The sequence below is a fragment of the Pyrus communis genome, chromosome 5 (assembly GCF_963583255.1).
Source record: "Pyrus communis chromosome 5, drPyrComm1.1, whole genome shotgun sequence".
In the NCBI taxonomy this organism is placed as follows: Eukaryota; Viridiplantae; Streptophyta; class Magnoliopsida; order Rosales; family Rosaceae; genus Pyrus; species Pyrus communis.
The window spans coordinates 8,428,582-8,443,975 of record NC_084807.1 but is presented as its reverse complement, the minus strand read 5'-3'; the positions used below and the strand labels follow the sequence as shown (position 1 = coordinate 8,443,975).

General features: G+C 37.5%; 2 protein-coding genes across 2 annotated transcripts; both read right to left on the bottom strand.

The window, feature by feature from the left end:
• Window positions 1–403: 403 nt before the first annotated feature.
• Window positions 404–1,172, bottom strand: LOC137734681 (uclacyanin-3). Its single transcript, XM_068473943.1, has 2 exons — window positions 998–1,172; window positions 404–880 (listed from the first exon to the last, which is right to left on the bottom strand). The coding sequence occupies exons 1-2, from the start codon at window positions 1,149–1,151 to the stop codon at window positions 504–506; spliced, it is 531 nt and encodes a 176-aa protein (XP_068330044.1). The 5' UTR covers window positions 1,152–1,172; the 3' UTR covers window positions 404–503.
• A 9,397-nt stretch (window positions 1,173–10,569) lies between these two features.
• LOC137733509 (RGG repeats nuclear RNA binding protein A-like) lies at window positions 10,570–14,835 on the bottom strand. Its single transcript, XM_068472657.1, has 7 exons — window positions 14,505–14,835; window positions 13,269–13,587; window positions 13,111–13,176; window positions 12,845–12,977; window positions 12,113–12,271; window positions 11,958–12,011; window positions 10,570–11,051 (listed from the first exon to the last, which is right to left on the bottom strand). Exons 1-7 carry the CDS (start codon window positions 14,701–14,703, stop codon window positions 10,866–10,868), a joined length of 1,116 nt encoding a protein of 371 aa, XP_068328758.1. The 5' UTR covers window positions 14,704–14,835; the 3' UTR covers window positions 10,570–10,865.
• Window positions 14,836–15,394: the final 559 nt, after the last annotated feature.

Genomic DNA, 15,394 nt, shown 5'->3' with positions numbered 1-15,394 from the left:
ATGAAATTGGGTTATAAATAACCCGTTCATTATTGCCCAACAGAATTGGACAATATTTACAAAAATTGAATTGTAACTTCCCCGTGCATTTAGTTTGTCGTCTCCCTCGGTCCAAAACTTCTCCGCGAATCAAATATTTTCCATGAGTTTCACAGACCGTCTCCGGCAGCGTCTTCCACACCACGTATTCGAAATCAACCACAGCTTTCGAATTCAAATATTGTTGAAGGAAAAATGCAGGGTAGTGTATTAGGAGGGGTAAAATACAAGGTTTATCAGACAAAGGGTTCGAAGTGGTTCAAATAAATACTGAAAGCTTTGGTATTTGATAAGAGATACCGAAAGTTTACGAACCAATTGTTCATTCATAATAAACATAAAATCTACATTATCATCTCTTAACACCACCCAAATTCAGCAAAATACAAGAAGATTTGGTCAATTATTAAACTAGAAAAAGAAAAAGAAAAAAAAAAACAAAGATCAATAGCACTGCCTCCTCCCTAGCCCATGAATGCAACCAAGGTTGCCAACACAAGTGGAAACCCAAGCATATTCATGTCAAGAGAATTTGCTGCTCCCTCAGGAGGTGGTGGCGGTGGCGGTGGTGAAGGATTGCTTCCAGGAGTGGTGGGTGTAGATGGGGGGGTGGTTGACGGAGTACCACTTGGGGTGCCAGCTGCTACAACATTGACTGAAAGCTTCATGCCATTAGCACAGTGGCCTGCAGAAGGGCATATGAAGTAGGCTGGACCAGGTTGGGAGAGGGTGATTGTCGTGGCGCCATCATCATAGGTTTTCAGGGAATTGCTTGAACTGCAACTGGCGTAGTCAGCTTGGTTTACAATATCCACTTTGTGGGAACTACCATAGTTGAACACTGGTAAGATCAAATTTTAGGTCAAGAGGTGTTAGAGAAACATGTTCAAGTGCCTATGAGCTACATATTTTATAGCGCAGAAAGAGAAATCATGAGTTATGAAGAGCATGTGATTACCAAGAGTGTCACCAACAGTGAAGGTGTTACTTGCAGCCCAAGAGTCATAATCTACCGATGTGCTCCAACCAGAGGCGTCACCGACAATGTGCTGCACTCCATACACTGTTGGGGCTGCCAGCAGGAGAATCAGCAGAGCTGTTGCAATGGCCATGTTGGAAGTCTTCTCTGTGTAGTTTAGAGAGAGAGAGAGAGAGAGAGAGAGAGAGAGAGAGAGAGAGAGAGAGAGAGTGCTGAGGACCCTTGAGCATGTAATATGTCATATATAGAGTAGCAGCTAGCTAAAAGTATAATGAGTTGTTAGTAATATACAAATAGGAATGAGAGAATCATTCACCTACCAACAACACCTTTATTTGGTTTGGGTGCTACTATTTTCCTACTACTAAAACAATTATTCTTATGTATAGCTTAGTTGTTAAGGACTCGGTGGAGATGAAGCACATTATTACTCAATTCTTTGTTAAAATAGAGAAGGAAAACTAGAGTAGCACTTCGTCAACTGTCGTGCTAGGCAAAAGTATATGCAAAATGTTAGCTTAGTTGTTATGTCCTTATACATTAACACAGAAACCCTAGCAAAAGTTAAGCTAACCTAATGAAGCAGAAGATCAATATATTTCCATGTATAGACAAGGGGCTGTGAATTTTCCCTTTCGACTTTAATTTTAGTCAATTATCCCTTGAAGTTTTATAATTAACTAATTTTCCTCTTGAACTTTAATTTTATCCGATTACCCCTAAACTTTTTTTAATTGACCAATTTCCCCCTGGCATTAGATTTTGGAGTTTTTTTAATCCAATTTTCCATTCATCTTGGGCACATGCACGACACATTGCAACTGTTTGATGGCAAAAAGGTAATTTTATTCTTAATGTGGACACCATGTTGTTTTCTTCTTCTTCTCTTCCACTAGTTCAATCCGTACACTTTTTGTTTGAATTTTGTCCCTAATGTGGAGAACTATGAATCTTCTCTATGGTCTTGGTTTTTTGGCAACACGGAGTTATGATGTCATTTCATTAGCCTTCGTTGTGACTTGTGATTTGATTCACTTGATCGTCTTGGTTCAACTATTTCAATTCAAGACCCAAATTCAAATAAAAAAACTAATTACTCATCTCAACAAATTTGTTGGCCAATTATAAACGTTCATGAATAATTGGCTAAAATTAAAGTTTAAGGGGGAAATTGCCCAATTACGAAAGTTTAGGAGTTAAATCGACTAAAATTAAAGTTTTGGGGGGGGGGGGGATTGACCAATTATAAAAGTTTAGGGAGGTAATTGGCTAAAATTAAAGTTCTAGAGGAAATTGGCAATTCCTTACAAGTATCAAAATGTAGAGATTAGGTACCCTTTGAACCCACACCTTTTGTTCTCTCATGCATCTTCAAAGATTGGAAAATGTATTTGTTAGCCTTGGGAAAATGATTGTTGACTGTGTAACACTGTGTAACACCAAGAGACCGGTGGAGTTGTTGAAGCATTCCTTATTTTATTCATGAACCATACATGTTCAAACTTCTTCCTCTCATATATGACGTAATTTTGAAGCAAAAAGCGCTGTCATTTCGATCGTTATCGCCACACCTAAACCAAAAACTAGCATAGAATAGGCACCACACAAGATCAGAGGTGAAGTCAAAGGATATGGCCAATGCGAGCGAGAGTCTCTCGTTCAACCTTTGTTGAGAGTCTCACTCACATTACGATTACAAAGAAAATTGTAAAAATGGTTCCTCAACTTGAAGTTAATTGAAGCAATGATTCTTCAACTAAAAATCAATGATGAATGGTCTCTTAACTTCTCAAAACATGCAGCTATGATCATTTTCATCAACTCTATCAGAACTTTCATCGTGTTGGAAGAACCATTGCTACAGTTGGATTAAAGTTGAAGGATCATCGTTTCAATTGGGTTTAAGTCGAGAGACCATTTCTCCAATCGGGTTAAAATTGAAGGATCATTTCTACCTTTTTTTTCATTTAATTTCCCATATTTTCTCCTTGATTCTGACCTCACATGCGTGGCACATGACTCATTTTGATGGAAGTTTAACGGAGTTGACGAAAAAGACCATAGCTACACGTTTTGATGAGTTGAGGGACCAATGATCATAGATTTTTAATTGATAGACCATTACTCCATTTAAATTAAAATGGAGAGACCCTTACTACAATTTTCTCTACGATTACATATAAGAAGCCATATGCTATTCTCTTATTCAAACAAATTAAGTATTTCAAAAACGATTGAAAACATGGAGATATGTCGTTTGGTATCTATTGACGTTTGAAAGCAATTTCGGCAAGCACTTGCTGATGCACTACTTTGATAGATTCTTGCCGAAAATTCAAACCAATTTCGGCAGAGCTATATGGTGAAACTTTACGCGCTTTTGTTTGGAAGCTACTAACTAGAGGTGGGCACTTGGAACCAAAAACTGAAATCGAAACACGAATCAAATCGGACCGTACCGAACTGTTTGGCTTTGCGGTTTTGAAACCGAACCGCATTATAGGGAACGGTTTGATTTCGATTTTGGCTTTTGAAGACCACATCGAAATCGAACCGCACCGTAAATTCTAATAAACATTTAATTAGATGTCCATATGAGATGTCATGTTTTAATTAATTGTTTGCTAGAGTTCCATACATTTAGTATCTACTCAACCACACTAGAATATTATCATTCATCATTTGCTGCATGTTTGCTTGCATCAAGTTTGCTTGCTGCATATATAGTTGTTGAAGGTTTGTTTGTGCATATATTGTCCTAATTTTAGACAGAAATAGATTATCAAAACATCCTCATTCAATGTACTCATTCTTAACATGTGTTCATTAATTAATGTGTTGTGTAGAAAATGAGACCGTCTTATAAGCAGATAGGTTTATATTTTAAAATGTACATTTCTTTCTTAAAAACCAAACCGAACCAAACCGTAAAAAATTTCAATTTCGGTTTTGGTTTCACTCAAAACTGCATCGAATCAAACTGTGCACACCCCTACTACTAACATTTTAAAACAAGTTATCGCTGGAAAGTTGTGTGTGAGGGTGCCAATATAATCACTCAATCCCACTACGTGTAACCAATTGAAGTTTTGCCAACAGGATCCTCTCCGGATTCTTTTGGTGAGGATCTTGGGGATCCATCGTGTCCATTTATCGTACATCGTGCAGTCAGTTTTTATCAAATACCGTTTGTATTTAATTTTAAATAAAAATATTTAAAATGATTTCTGACCGCACTATGTACGATGAATGGATATGATTCACAGATTCTCGAAATCCTCATAAAGAGGATCCGGATTCGAAGTTTTGGACCGTTTTATCTTCTTACTTTTCTTCAAAGCAATTTTTTAGTGTACTTGAAACACCGTCATATGACTTTACTGTTCCACCCAAATTATAAAACATGCATCGTTTTTTTATAACCTAAAAGTGAGACATCTCAACTATAAATAATTGGCATTATGCGATCAAAATGACAAACTACGAAATATAATAATATGTTAAAGATTGACATTATTGTGTGTGATGGAATATAATTATAAATGGTCATAATCAAATTATATCTAGGGTCAATTTTAATAAAATTAACGTAAAGGGTTTGGTTTGGTTAAGCTGTTTTCGAATAGGTCCACCGAACAAACTAAACTACTCACCGATTCGTTTAATTCAGTTTAATATACAGTCTTTGAAACCGAACCGAACCAAACCACTCTGATTAATTTAGTTAGGCCAATCTGCAACTTTGAATGATTTGGCCGGTATGGTGTCCAATCCCTAATGCACATTGTTTGACGATTTGCCGTTGACGTTTGTTTTCTTGTGGCTTGCTCAATAACAAATGGAATCTGATTAACTGTTACACGATTCAGAAAGAGGTAGTATATATTGGACCGAACAACATCAATCAGAAACCAAAACAAATACATACCTTTCGCTCAAACCCAATTTGATTTCCAACGATGAACCCTAACACCCAACTGCGTGAGATTCATTGTTTCATCGTTCCACTCTCTAATTTCAATCGAAGAATTCAGTTTGCGTATTCGGATTCGACTTCAACTTGCAATTTCTACTTCAGAATGTTGAGCGATTGTGAATGAGAGTTCTAGTTATGAATGATGAACAGAAGGGATGTGATGACCATCTCGGCCTCACACATGAGGCTTATGTGCAGGCTATTAATAAAGGAACGATGGAAAGTTTAATTTTGAGAATATATCCTAATAGACTTCAACACATGAGTTTAAATCAGAATTTTTTTATCACACAAAGTATCTTCTAAATACCTTATGATCACAAGGACTGTTTATCCGATGAGGCCAACAAAAAAAAATGGTGCGTCTACTAGTGCTATAAACTTTAATCCAAAAAGTTGTGCTTTGGAATCTCAAATTTTGAATTAAACCAACCCTCATTGGCTAACTTGTGAATTAAATTTGCAATTTGTGTTAATTTATTTGTGGAGTTTTCTGTTGTTATGTATGATGTGATTGAGTTGGGAGTTGGAGGGTTTCGTTTCTCAACTTTTGAATTAAACCAACCCTTTTTGGCGAACTTATGAATTAAATCTGCATTTTGTGTTAATTTACTTGTGGAGTTTTCTGTTGTTACACACACACACACACACACACACACATATATATATATATATATATATATATATATATATATATATATATATATTATTTTATTTTTATTTTTATTTTTATTTTTTTTGTCAATCGATAGATTTGTTGGATTAAAGAGTTCACGGAATTTAAAATCATGTCGTGGTGCAAAGGCAACATTCATTTCCACTGTTGTGGTAGAGAGCCACTTGCACTGTTGTTATATATGATGTGATTGAGTTGGGAGTTGAAGGGTTTCTTTTCTTACTATTTGCATTTTGCCATGCCACGGGCGGCTGAGATGGGTGTCTAACTTTTATTGCAAAAATTATGGGTGATTGGGAATCTTCAATTGGATTTCTTTTTATTTTTTGGTATCAAAGTGTTTGGGAGAGAATCAATAATAATTAAATATTTTAGACTTTAGTCCATGTTTGATGCCATTATATGAGAAAATTATTCAGCAGGAACTCAAACTTTTCCCCATGGGATGTTCCTTTTTTATAGTAGGGTAGATGAGCAACTCTACATTTATTTATTATTATTATTATTTTTTTTTTATACATATGATTTATGTTTTTTTTATTTTAACAAACGATATTATTTACGTTAAGGAATTTAGAAAGTAGGCTAAGTTTCACAATGGGTTGGCAATAATATGATTCAAATTCGCTTTTGATGAAAATCGAATATAAGACATCTCACTTACAAGTGAAAAAAGGATATCACTAAACTGTAATACTAAGTGGCTAATGATTTATGCTTTTAAGCAAATCAAAAGAATTGATAATGGATTAAAGTGTAATCCATCCAATAATATTTGTGAGGTATCCATAGATTTGGAAGAGGAGCATGAGTAGTATATATCCAAGCAATAAAAGATATGTATGATGGAGTAAGGATATGAGTAAGAACTCATGAAAGACAAACTAAAAATTTTCTCATAATCATAGGGTTACACTAAGTTTCAGTTTTAAGTCCTTACCATTTTGCATTGGTAATAGATAAGTTAACGGCACATATTCAAGATGATATCCTTTGGTGTATGATTTTTGCAAATGGTATAGTGTTGATAAATAAAGCAAGAGAGTAAATGTGAAACTTAACCTTTGGCAGGAAGTGTTAGAATATAAAGGTCTTCGTTTATGTAGGTCAAAGATAGAATACATGTAGTGCAAGTTTAGTGGGAATGGGGGTCCAAATGAGATAGGGGTAACGATTGGAGATTAGGGAGTACCAAAGAGTGAACGCTATCGTTATCTTGGATCTATCTTGCAAAAGAACGCATAATTGAATGATTATCTCAATCATATACAAGTTGGAAGGATAAGGTGGAAAAGTACATCGAGTGTGTTGTGCAACGTCGTATGCCACTAAAATCAAGGAAAATTTTTATAGGACAACAATAAGGCTATTAATGCTTTACTGCACCAAATGTTGAAGTTGTCAAGCATCAACATGTGCAAAAAATAAGTGTAGTAGAGATGATAATGCTTCGTTGGATGTGTGAATAAACGAGAAAGGACATGATTAAGAACGAGAATATCTTAGGTAAAGTAGGAGTGGCCGCAATTGAAGATAAGATGAGAAAAAAAAAATCAATTAAGGTAGTTTGGATATGTGAAACAATGACCTACAAATACTCTAATTTGAAAATACGATTATGAGACAGATACTCGGGGCAAAAAGAGTAGAGGAAAACCTAAAAAAACTTGGAAAGAGGCTTTAAGATAAGACATGGATGAGTGGAAGCTAACAAAAGACTTGGCGCAAAATTAAGCGCATTGATGTTTTAAGATTCTTACACCCAACCCCACTTATTGAGATAAGACTTTGTTGTTGTATCCATATGATACTCATTTTCCTGGAGGGACGAAACTATTCTGTTATGTGACAACCCGTCTCGAATAAATATATATTTTCTCCCCGAATGTGTGAAAATGACGATTATGCCCTCGTTTGCTTGGTGACGTGGATGTACGTATATAGTTTTAAATTATTTGACCCCATGAGAGCGTTGACTCGAGTTAGGGCCGAATCGGGTTCGTAGCGAAAATGTTACTAAGGAATAAGTGAAATTTGGGTTAGTTTCTTTTTAGTTGGACTTAATTGTTTGAGCCCTAAACATTGTAGCCCAACTAGGGTTTGAGACCCTTTTATTTATGACCTATCCCGTGACATACACACACATACACACGTGCCAAACCCTTCCCCATCTCCTTCTTTCTCGAACCCTTTCTCTCGTCCTTACAACCGTAGACCAATTGTGCAGAAAACCCTCCAAACCTCACGGATCGACCTTTCTAAGACCATCATCACTCTTCTCTTGACTCCACAAGACTGGTGGTACCATTGGTTTGAAGAAAGGAAGTTGGGAACCCGAGAACTTGTGAGTTATGGTGGGGTAGAAGTTACCCCGACGTGATCGTCAAGATTTTTTTAAGGTTTTAAGGTCCAAAAAAGGTCCTAACCAACTCTATTAGGACCCTAGGTTAGTTTTGAAGTGACTTAGACATCGGAATAGGCTAGTTCGTAGAGTTGCATACCTTGCCGGCATTTCGAAGGATTTTCAGACAACTTTTCGTCAATTTTAGGACTTCAAATAGGTAAGGTTATGTTCTCCTTGTTGAAAGCTTCAAATCCATATAAGATTGGTGGAATTGGGTTGAAAAATGAATGAGAAAATGAAGTTTTAAATTTGTCTAGAAACCAGCGTTGGAGACAGTGGCCGGCGAAGGTTCTTGGCTAGTCATCGGAGAAAGAAGGGGAATATTCCGTCAACTTTGACAGAATATACTGACGATGTCAGGTAATTTTAACGGAATATTCCCTAATGCCGTTAGGGATTCCGTCAGCGTGCCAAGCACGTGCCTGCGCGTGGTTGGCGTGTGTGGCTGTGCCTTGGTCGACGCGTGAGACACCAAAAATTTTTCTAAAAATATGGAGATGATCGTGGTGTTGAGTTGGCCACGATGGTATATTCAAACACTCGAATTGAGCAACATATGAGAAGTTATTACACGGTTTTGGTTATGTGCTTAAAATTAACGTTAAATTAGTTGTTTCGCATATAAGTGAGACGTTTCTGGAAGATGAGCTTAGCCAGGTGAGACTCGGGGGTTACGACCTTACTACATACCAATGAGTGGGCTTTTGATTTTCTATATATACGTATATATGTTTTCCATTTTCCCAGAAATGGTTTTAAATGGATTTACGTTTTTAAATGCCATGTCAATTGCATTACATTTTAGTATATGCATTAGTATGATATGCATATTATTGCATGATGCTGCGAACGCCCATGTAAGCTTCAAGTGAGTGTATATTGATGATAGTAATTGCAGTGTGTATGGTTATGTTTAGATGCATTTAGTGCTCATTATCCTGCACCCCGGTGTTAGTGCTCCGCCCGAGGCCAAGGCCTAGCCTTCACGTGATCGTTCACCTCCTGCACACATGCTCACCTTGGATCCATGGCAGGTGCTAGCCTGTCATACAGACCACATTAGGTGGTTCCAACTCGTAGGTGACTTGCAATACTTCACACAGCCTTCACGTGATCGTAGCACTTGAGCGTATCTATTTACACCCAACCTGTCGTACAGACCATATTAGGCGGTTCTGACTCGTGTGCAGGAGTTGGTAGATGAGTTATAGGCTCAACCGTACAGGTCACGTTAGGTGACTCTGGCTGACATATCAGTTTACATTGATTTATTTCACTCGGCTTACTTATTTCATTATTGAGATACTTGACATGGCATATACTTGGTTTTCACCACTCTTGAGCATGATTTTTACATACGCATGTATTACTATTTTCTGGAAAATTATACAGGTTTTACGATGAGAGGTTATTATTTTTGGAAAGAGAAATGGTTTTAAAAAGCTTTGCTTTTGCCCACTTATGTTTTCTGTTTTGCGTCCCTCCAGGTTCTAGTTAGACGTTCGTGTTGGTGGCTTACGAGGACTCTACGACGGTTCTGACAGACTTCAATTAATGTAGGAACTTTATTTCATAACCTGTATAATTAATACTTAGTCTAGTCTGTTGGATTGTTCTTAGGTTACCTATGCTCTGAATATGTGTACTTACACTTCAAATACCCTCACTCACACTTACATATTTGTCTAGGGTAAGTTAGCTAGTTTGGTTTTTGTTCACCCACATTTACATATTACTATCACTTCCACATTGCGCACATGGCTACATCATCCTCACGAGAAGGCCAGCATGCCTCGATTTCGGTAAGGGGATGTCACGTTATCTCTTCAAAATAAGGATTCTACCTGTCTTCCACTGAATAAAACCCAACCATACGCTATAGATTTCGCATTTGTAATTCAATACTTTTTCAAAAAGTTGAAAGTGTTCCTGTATTTCAAAACAGCAATTCAAATACTTTTTTCAAAAAGCACTTGCATTTCTATAAAAAAATTTGAAACGCTTCTAATAGAAGCACTGGAAGCGCTTTTAGCATTAGTGTCCCAAATATGTATTTCCAGACGAACCCTAAACCGGTGGTAGAAAGCTGACATTTTCCGGGTTTGTAGAATACTAACAAAACTTCGAATGTCACGGAATTAAGATGATAGATTTGATCCTCCCGACCGAGTTTCAATATCAGTACGTTCTTTCTGAAACCCAAAACCTAAATCAAGCGATACAGAACCCTATATCTACATCACATGTAAATTATAAGCATATAACATCCAACAGCAGCATTTTCCACTGACACATCATACCGATAAGTACATGCCATCTACAACAAACAAACTTAGCATGCAAGCTTAGTGTAATGGTCCGTGACAGTGCTCATCTCCCGAGCACTGTTGCAGACCATACAGATTAAAATATCTCATCACCACTACAAAAATAGAACGGAATAACGCAAAACGCAATTTCTGGGTTACCAAGTAGGAAAAATAATAGCCAATTCCAGAGACGACAAGTCAATACAATCTATTCGAAAGCAAAACTGGTCAAGGATGTTCACATGCCCCAAAGTCATAAAACCAAGTCACATCGCACAACAATTAAAAAAGAAAAAGAAAAAAAAAAAAACTAATGGGGACATATGAAATTGAAATTTACAGTTTTAAGTCATTAAATTTCTTTTTAAAAAAAAAATTAATACAGGAAACCCAATTATTCTAGCTAATTTCCTGCTTCAGATGAACGGAAAGAACCCAAAAATCGAATGCCACTGAGAATGCAGGTAGGGTTCTTATGAAACTCACTTACCGCCCAAGGTAGGGAACTGCCCAGGATCTTCAATGGATGGGGCTGCTGCACTGCTATGCGAGTAATTGCTGCTAAACCCTCCTCCTCTGGAACCACGACCACGGCCACGGCCACGACCACCTGGGTTGTAGGATCTCTCCCCTTCAGCAGGCTTTAAGAACTCATTGATGCTGACAGACTAGGGCCAAAAGAATAAGATAACCGCATTTCAGTGTGATCCATGGAGGACAGTATAAACAAAGTAAATCAATTGAAAGAGTAGCACATGTGTCACATACATAACAAACATGGATGTTCTCGTAATGACCAGAGAGAACACAACCTAGGGCATGTCAATGGAAAAACAATTTCATGCAGAACAAATGTATCAGGAAATTTGGAGACTACATCACCAAAAAAATTCTTTGAGCCATACCAGCTAACATATCAAATCAATGTTAGACATCATGGTGGTCTGTCCACCCCATATAGTTCAACGAGATCAAACATGTTATGGCATTCAAGAGATCTGGTGCAATGATTGCTAAAGGGACTAAGGAATTGCCGGGAATAATTCATTAACTAGTTAGTTATTCGGGTGAACTGACAGTGAAGGATGGGAGAGGAATAGAGTTGCCCCATGTTCCCTTCAACTACAAATGCAAAAAAGAACATTTTCCAACACGGGATAAGTGCTGCATGATGTGAGAGTGATCTCGTCAAAAGCAACTGATCAGTAGGTCAGGATACACATCCTGCAACTAAACCATAAGACGCACCCACCATAACTACACAGAAATACGAGGACTGGGTTCTATTTGAAAAGGGTTTTAAAAATTAAAAAAAAAAAAAAAAAAAAAAAAAAGCAGCAGTGCAGACATCGAGGGGGAAAATCCAATAGCGTCATACCTGGGTAGGAATTTGGTACACCTTAGACATTCAAAGGCCACAAAATCCCAATGAGTGTGTAATAGAAATACAGATACAGAAAAGTGGTGAAGAAAACTAATCTTCCTAGAAGCCAGAGTGCATAGAAGGTAACCAGGATTGAGAATAAAATTAATAAATAGAGAGAGCCTCCCATGAAAGGTAAAGGCAGTAGTACCTTTTTGGATTTTTCTTCCTTCTCAGCGTCTTTCTTCTTATCCTTGTCCGAGCCCTATGAAGAAGAAAAGGTCAAGTGGAATGGACTACGTGATGCTAAGTTCCACAAGACGAACGGGGCCTTAGATACTCCTACAAAGGACTAGAGGATCTCACCAATTTAATGAAGATTTCATCATTGGCCTTCTTGTTTGATAGCTGTTGGAATGATTCAAATTCCTTAGCATCAACCTTTCTTTCCTCAGTAGTCTTAAGTGCCTGAAGGGCCTTCCTCTTCTCCTCGAGCACCTTCTCATACTCTTCAAGTGTCATTTCCTATTCAAGAACCATAAAAAATCACAAACCGCAGATAAACACAAAGCTGAAAGGCTAGAGTAGCATACTAAGTTATTGACTGAATAAAAGGCAAGACAAAGATCTAATAACAAATTTTTATGTTCATCAAACTAATCATCAACCATAGCTGGTTTCAGATAAAAGACTGTGCATTTAACAAATATCTGCAGCTAGCTACAGGGACAAAAGATTGTTCAACAAAATAATTGACGAGACAAAGTAAATGTTCCACACAAAGGAAACAAGGAGAATTTTCACAGTTCAACATAGAAACAAATTAAACTAATCAGACATTTTCTTTAGCAAGACAGAAAAAAACACTTATTTGGGTTCCTATTATGAAATTCTCATATAACACCAATTTTTGCAGCATTTACATTAAAGATTACAACAGCCAATAGTTGTTACTTTGCACTAATGTTAGACGCCCTACAGAAAATAAATAAACCCACAGTGAGACATTTCAGATAGCTTTGATTCTGGAGGGAAACAAAGGCAGAACTATTGAGAGATGCTGCAACAAAAATGCAAAATAAAAAAGAAGACACTCACCTTATCCTCAGGTTCTTTTTCTCCAGGTTCATTAGCAGGGGTATCCTTGTTGCCATCTGCTGCATCTCCCTCTTCCACAGGCTTCTCATCACCTAAATTCTTTTCAGTTACATTAGCAACTTCTTCGGTCACCCTATGTACAAAAGAATAATGCTAGACATCAAGGTCGCCAACATAATTAAAATGTATTTCAACCAAATAAAACTAGGTATTAAAATGGATTTTAGTGTGATAATGCAACTGGATTGCAAGAGAGGTGCATTTACTCAGAAAGTTCATCAGCTTGTGCTCCCCAGTTGCCACGACCAGAACCTTCGCGTTTGACTTCACTTCTGCAAACAAAACAAAAAATTAAAATACATTGAGCCTCAGAACTTTATGAATATATAATGTAATAGAATGGAAAGCTAAAAGTAACATTTACCCGCGTCCAGTCCCACTACGGCGTTCATATACCCTGCGGCGTTCCCCATCACCAACTTCCCCATTTCCGAAACCACCGCGGCGACCACCACGGTAAGGACCACGAGGTCCGCCATAGCCATGCCTTTCCTTCTCATCACCATCTTCATGAGCACCTTGACCAGCAGGAGCTCCACTGTTGCTGAATGTATTCTCATAGTTGGCTGATTCGCGATTGTAACCCCCATCACCACCACCACGACCACGCCCACGGGTATAACCATATCCACGTCCACCTCCACGACCTCCCCCACGGCCAGCTTCATTCTTTGCATCCCTCACTGCTCAAGAAGAAACAACTACTTAAAACAAACAGTAACAGAAAGCAATTTCACAAAAAAGTATCACTGAAAGTCTGAAACTTGGTTCCCATGAAAAAGTATATGATACAACCAAATTTAAATTGTCATAATAGGCACAGAAAAGGTTTCATCTTGTATATTTCTACATAAATCAATAAATCGCAACAATGTGAAATACAACTTTCCACATTATTATTTCCCACAACTTCCAAGCTTCAGGGAAAGAGAACAAAAGAAAATAAAACAAAAATTTCCCTGATTCAAAAAGTGTTTATAAATGCAAACACAATAAAATACTCCTAAACATAGTCATAACAAAAACGAGTACCATTCTGAGTAAGAAAATCAAAAGTCAAAGTAGCCCACTGTTAAATTATGCGTGTACATACATACAAAAGTATCATTCTGAGTGCTGTCTTTTGTGCATTTTTCTGAGAAAAAGATGCATCCCTAAATGAAAGTACATTATGCATTTAATGAAATATACATGGGTGTATTTTATCAACACACGTATACAAAAGCGCGCAAACATACACAATTACATACATTTGAGTAGGTGTGAATGTATAAAATCTTATGACTATAAACGTATGTACCAAGTAACAATCCAATCCATAGTTAACAGAATCCACAAAAACCCACCATTCAAAATTCATGGAACATTCAAAGACGTAAACGAAACCGGAAACTTAAATCTCAATGAAGAAAAAGGAAAGAATCCAAGATTACCCAAAACCAACAGAAACAGAAGGCAAACCATTTCCAATCATAACTTCACCATTGCAACTACTTCCAGTTGATAAACAAAGTGCCAAGAAACCTCACAGAAACCAAACAAACAAGAACACAACTCATTCACTAAAGAACTATATATAAAGCGACAATCAGAAGCTCACCAGCCTGAGCAGGAGGTGCAGGCTTGGAAGGCAGCTTGGCCGGCTTGGTCTCTTGACCCTGAACCCCTGCCTTGGCCGGCTGAGCCGGGACCGCCTTCTTGGGCGCCGCAGCCAGTTTCTGCTGCTGAGCTGCGATCAGCTGCGACGGGTCCTCGGCATCATCGTCACCCAACAAATCAAACGGGTTCATGGTCGCCATTTCTTCAATAAACCCACCACAAAAACCCTAAAATCCGCGAGATGCTTGCTGTCAGAGGCGACAAAGAGACCCTACCTTACCAATATCTCCATGGATGTACTGAGACGAAGATAATATCGAGACTAAGGGGAGAGAGATCTGAAAGATTGCGGCTTTAGGGGTCAGAGAGGGAGAGAGAAAGAGAGAAGGAGAGAGAAAAACCCTAGCCGCAACCAGTTATTGAGCAAAGAACTTATAGAGTGAGAGTACGCGTGTCTCTGGGAACCTAATCTGAAATGCTCAATTTATTATTATTTAGTCTCGCCTAATACATCCAACCAATATACACATTTCATTTTCAATTTTTGTTAACAAACATCAATGATATTCACTAAAACAAAGTAGACGTTTACAAGATACAAACTTTAACATTAATTCAAAAATTTACAATAACAAAATCTAACATAGTACGTCACTTAAGCTCGAAGTTTAGTAGCATTCGTGAAATGTCTTATTATTGTATTAAAAACCCATACCTAACCCTGAAACAACCAAATCTTAATTAAATCTAAATCATAACAATTTGTTTATCACCACAAATTGAAGTTGCACCACCACATAAAATTATGCGGCATCTAGCTAAGAAGAACATGTAGAACAATGGACAAATCTGGAGAAGAATCAATCTTCAACAATCCAATTGTGCAACAGA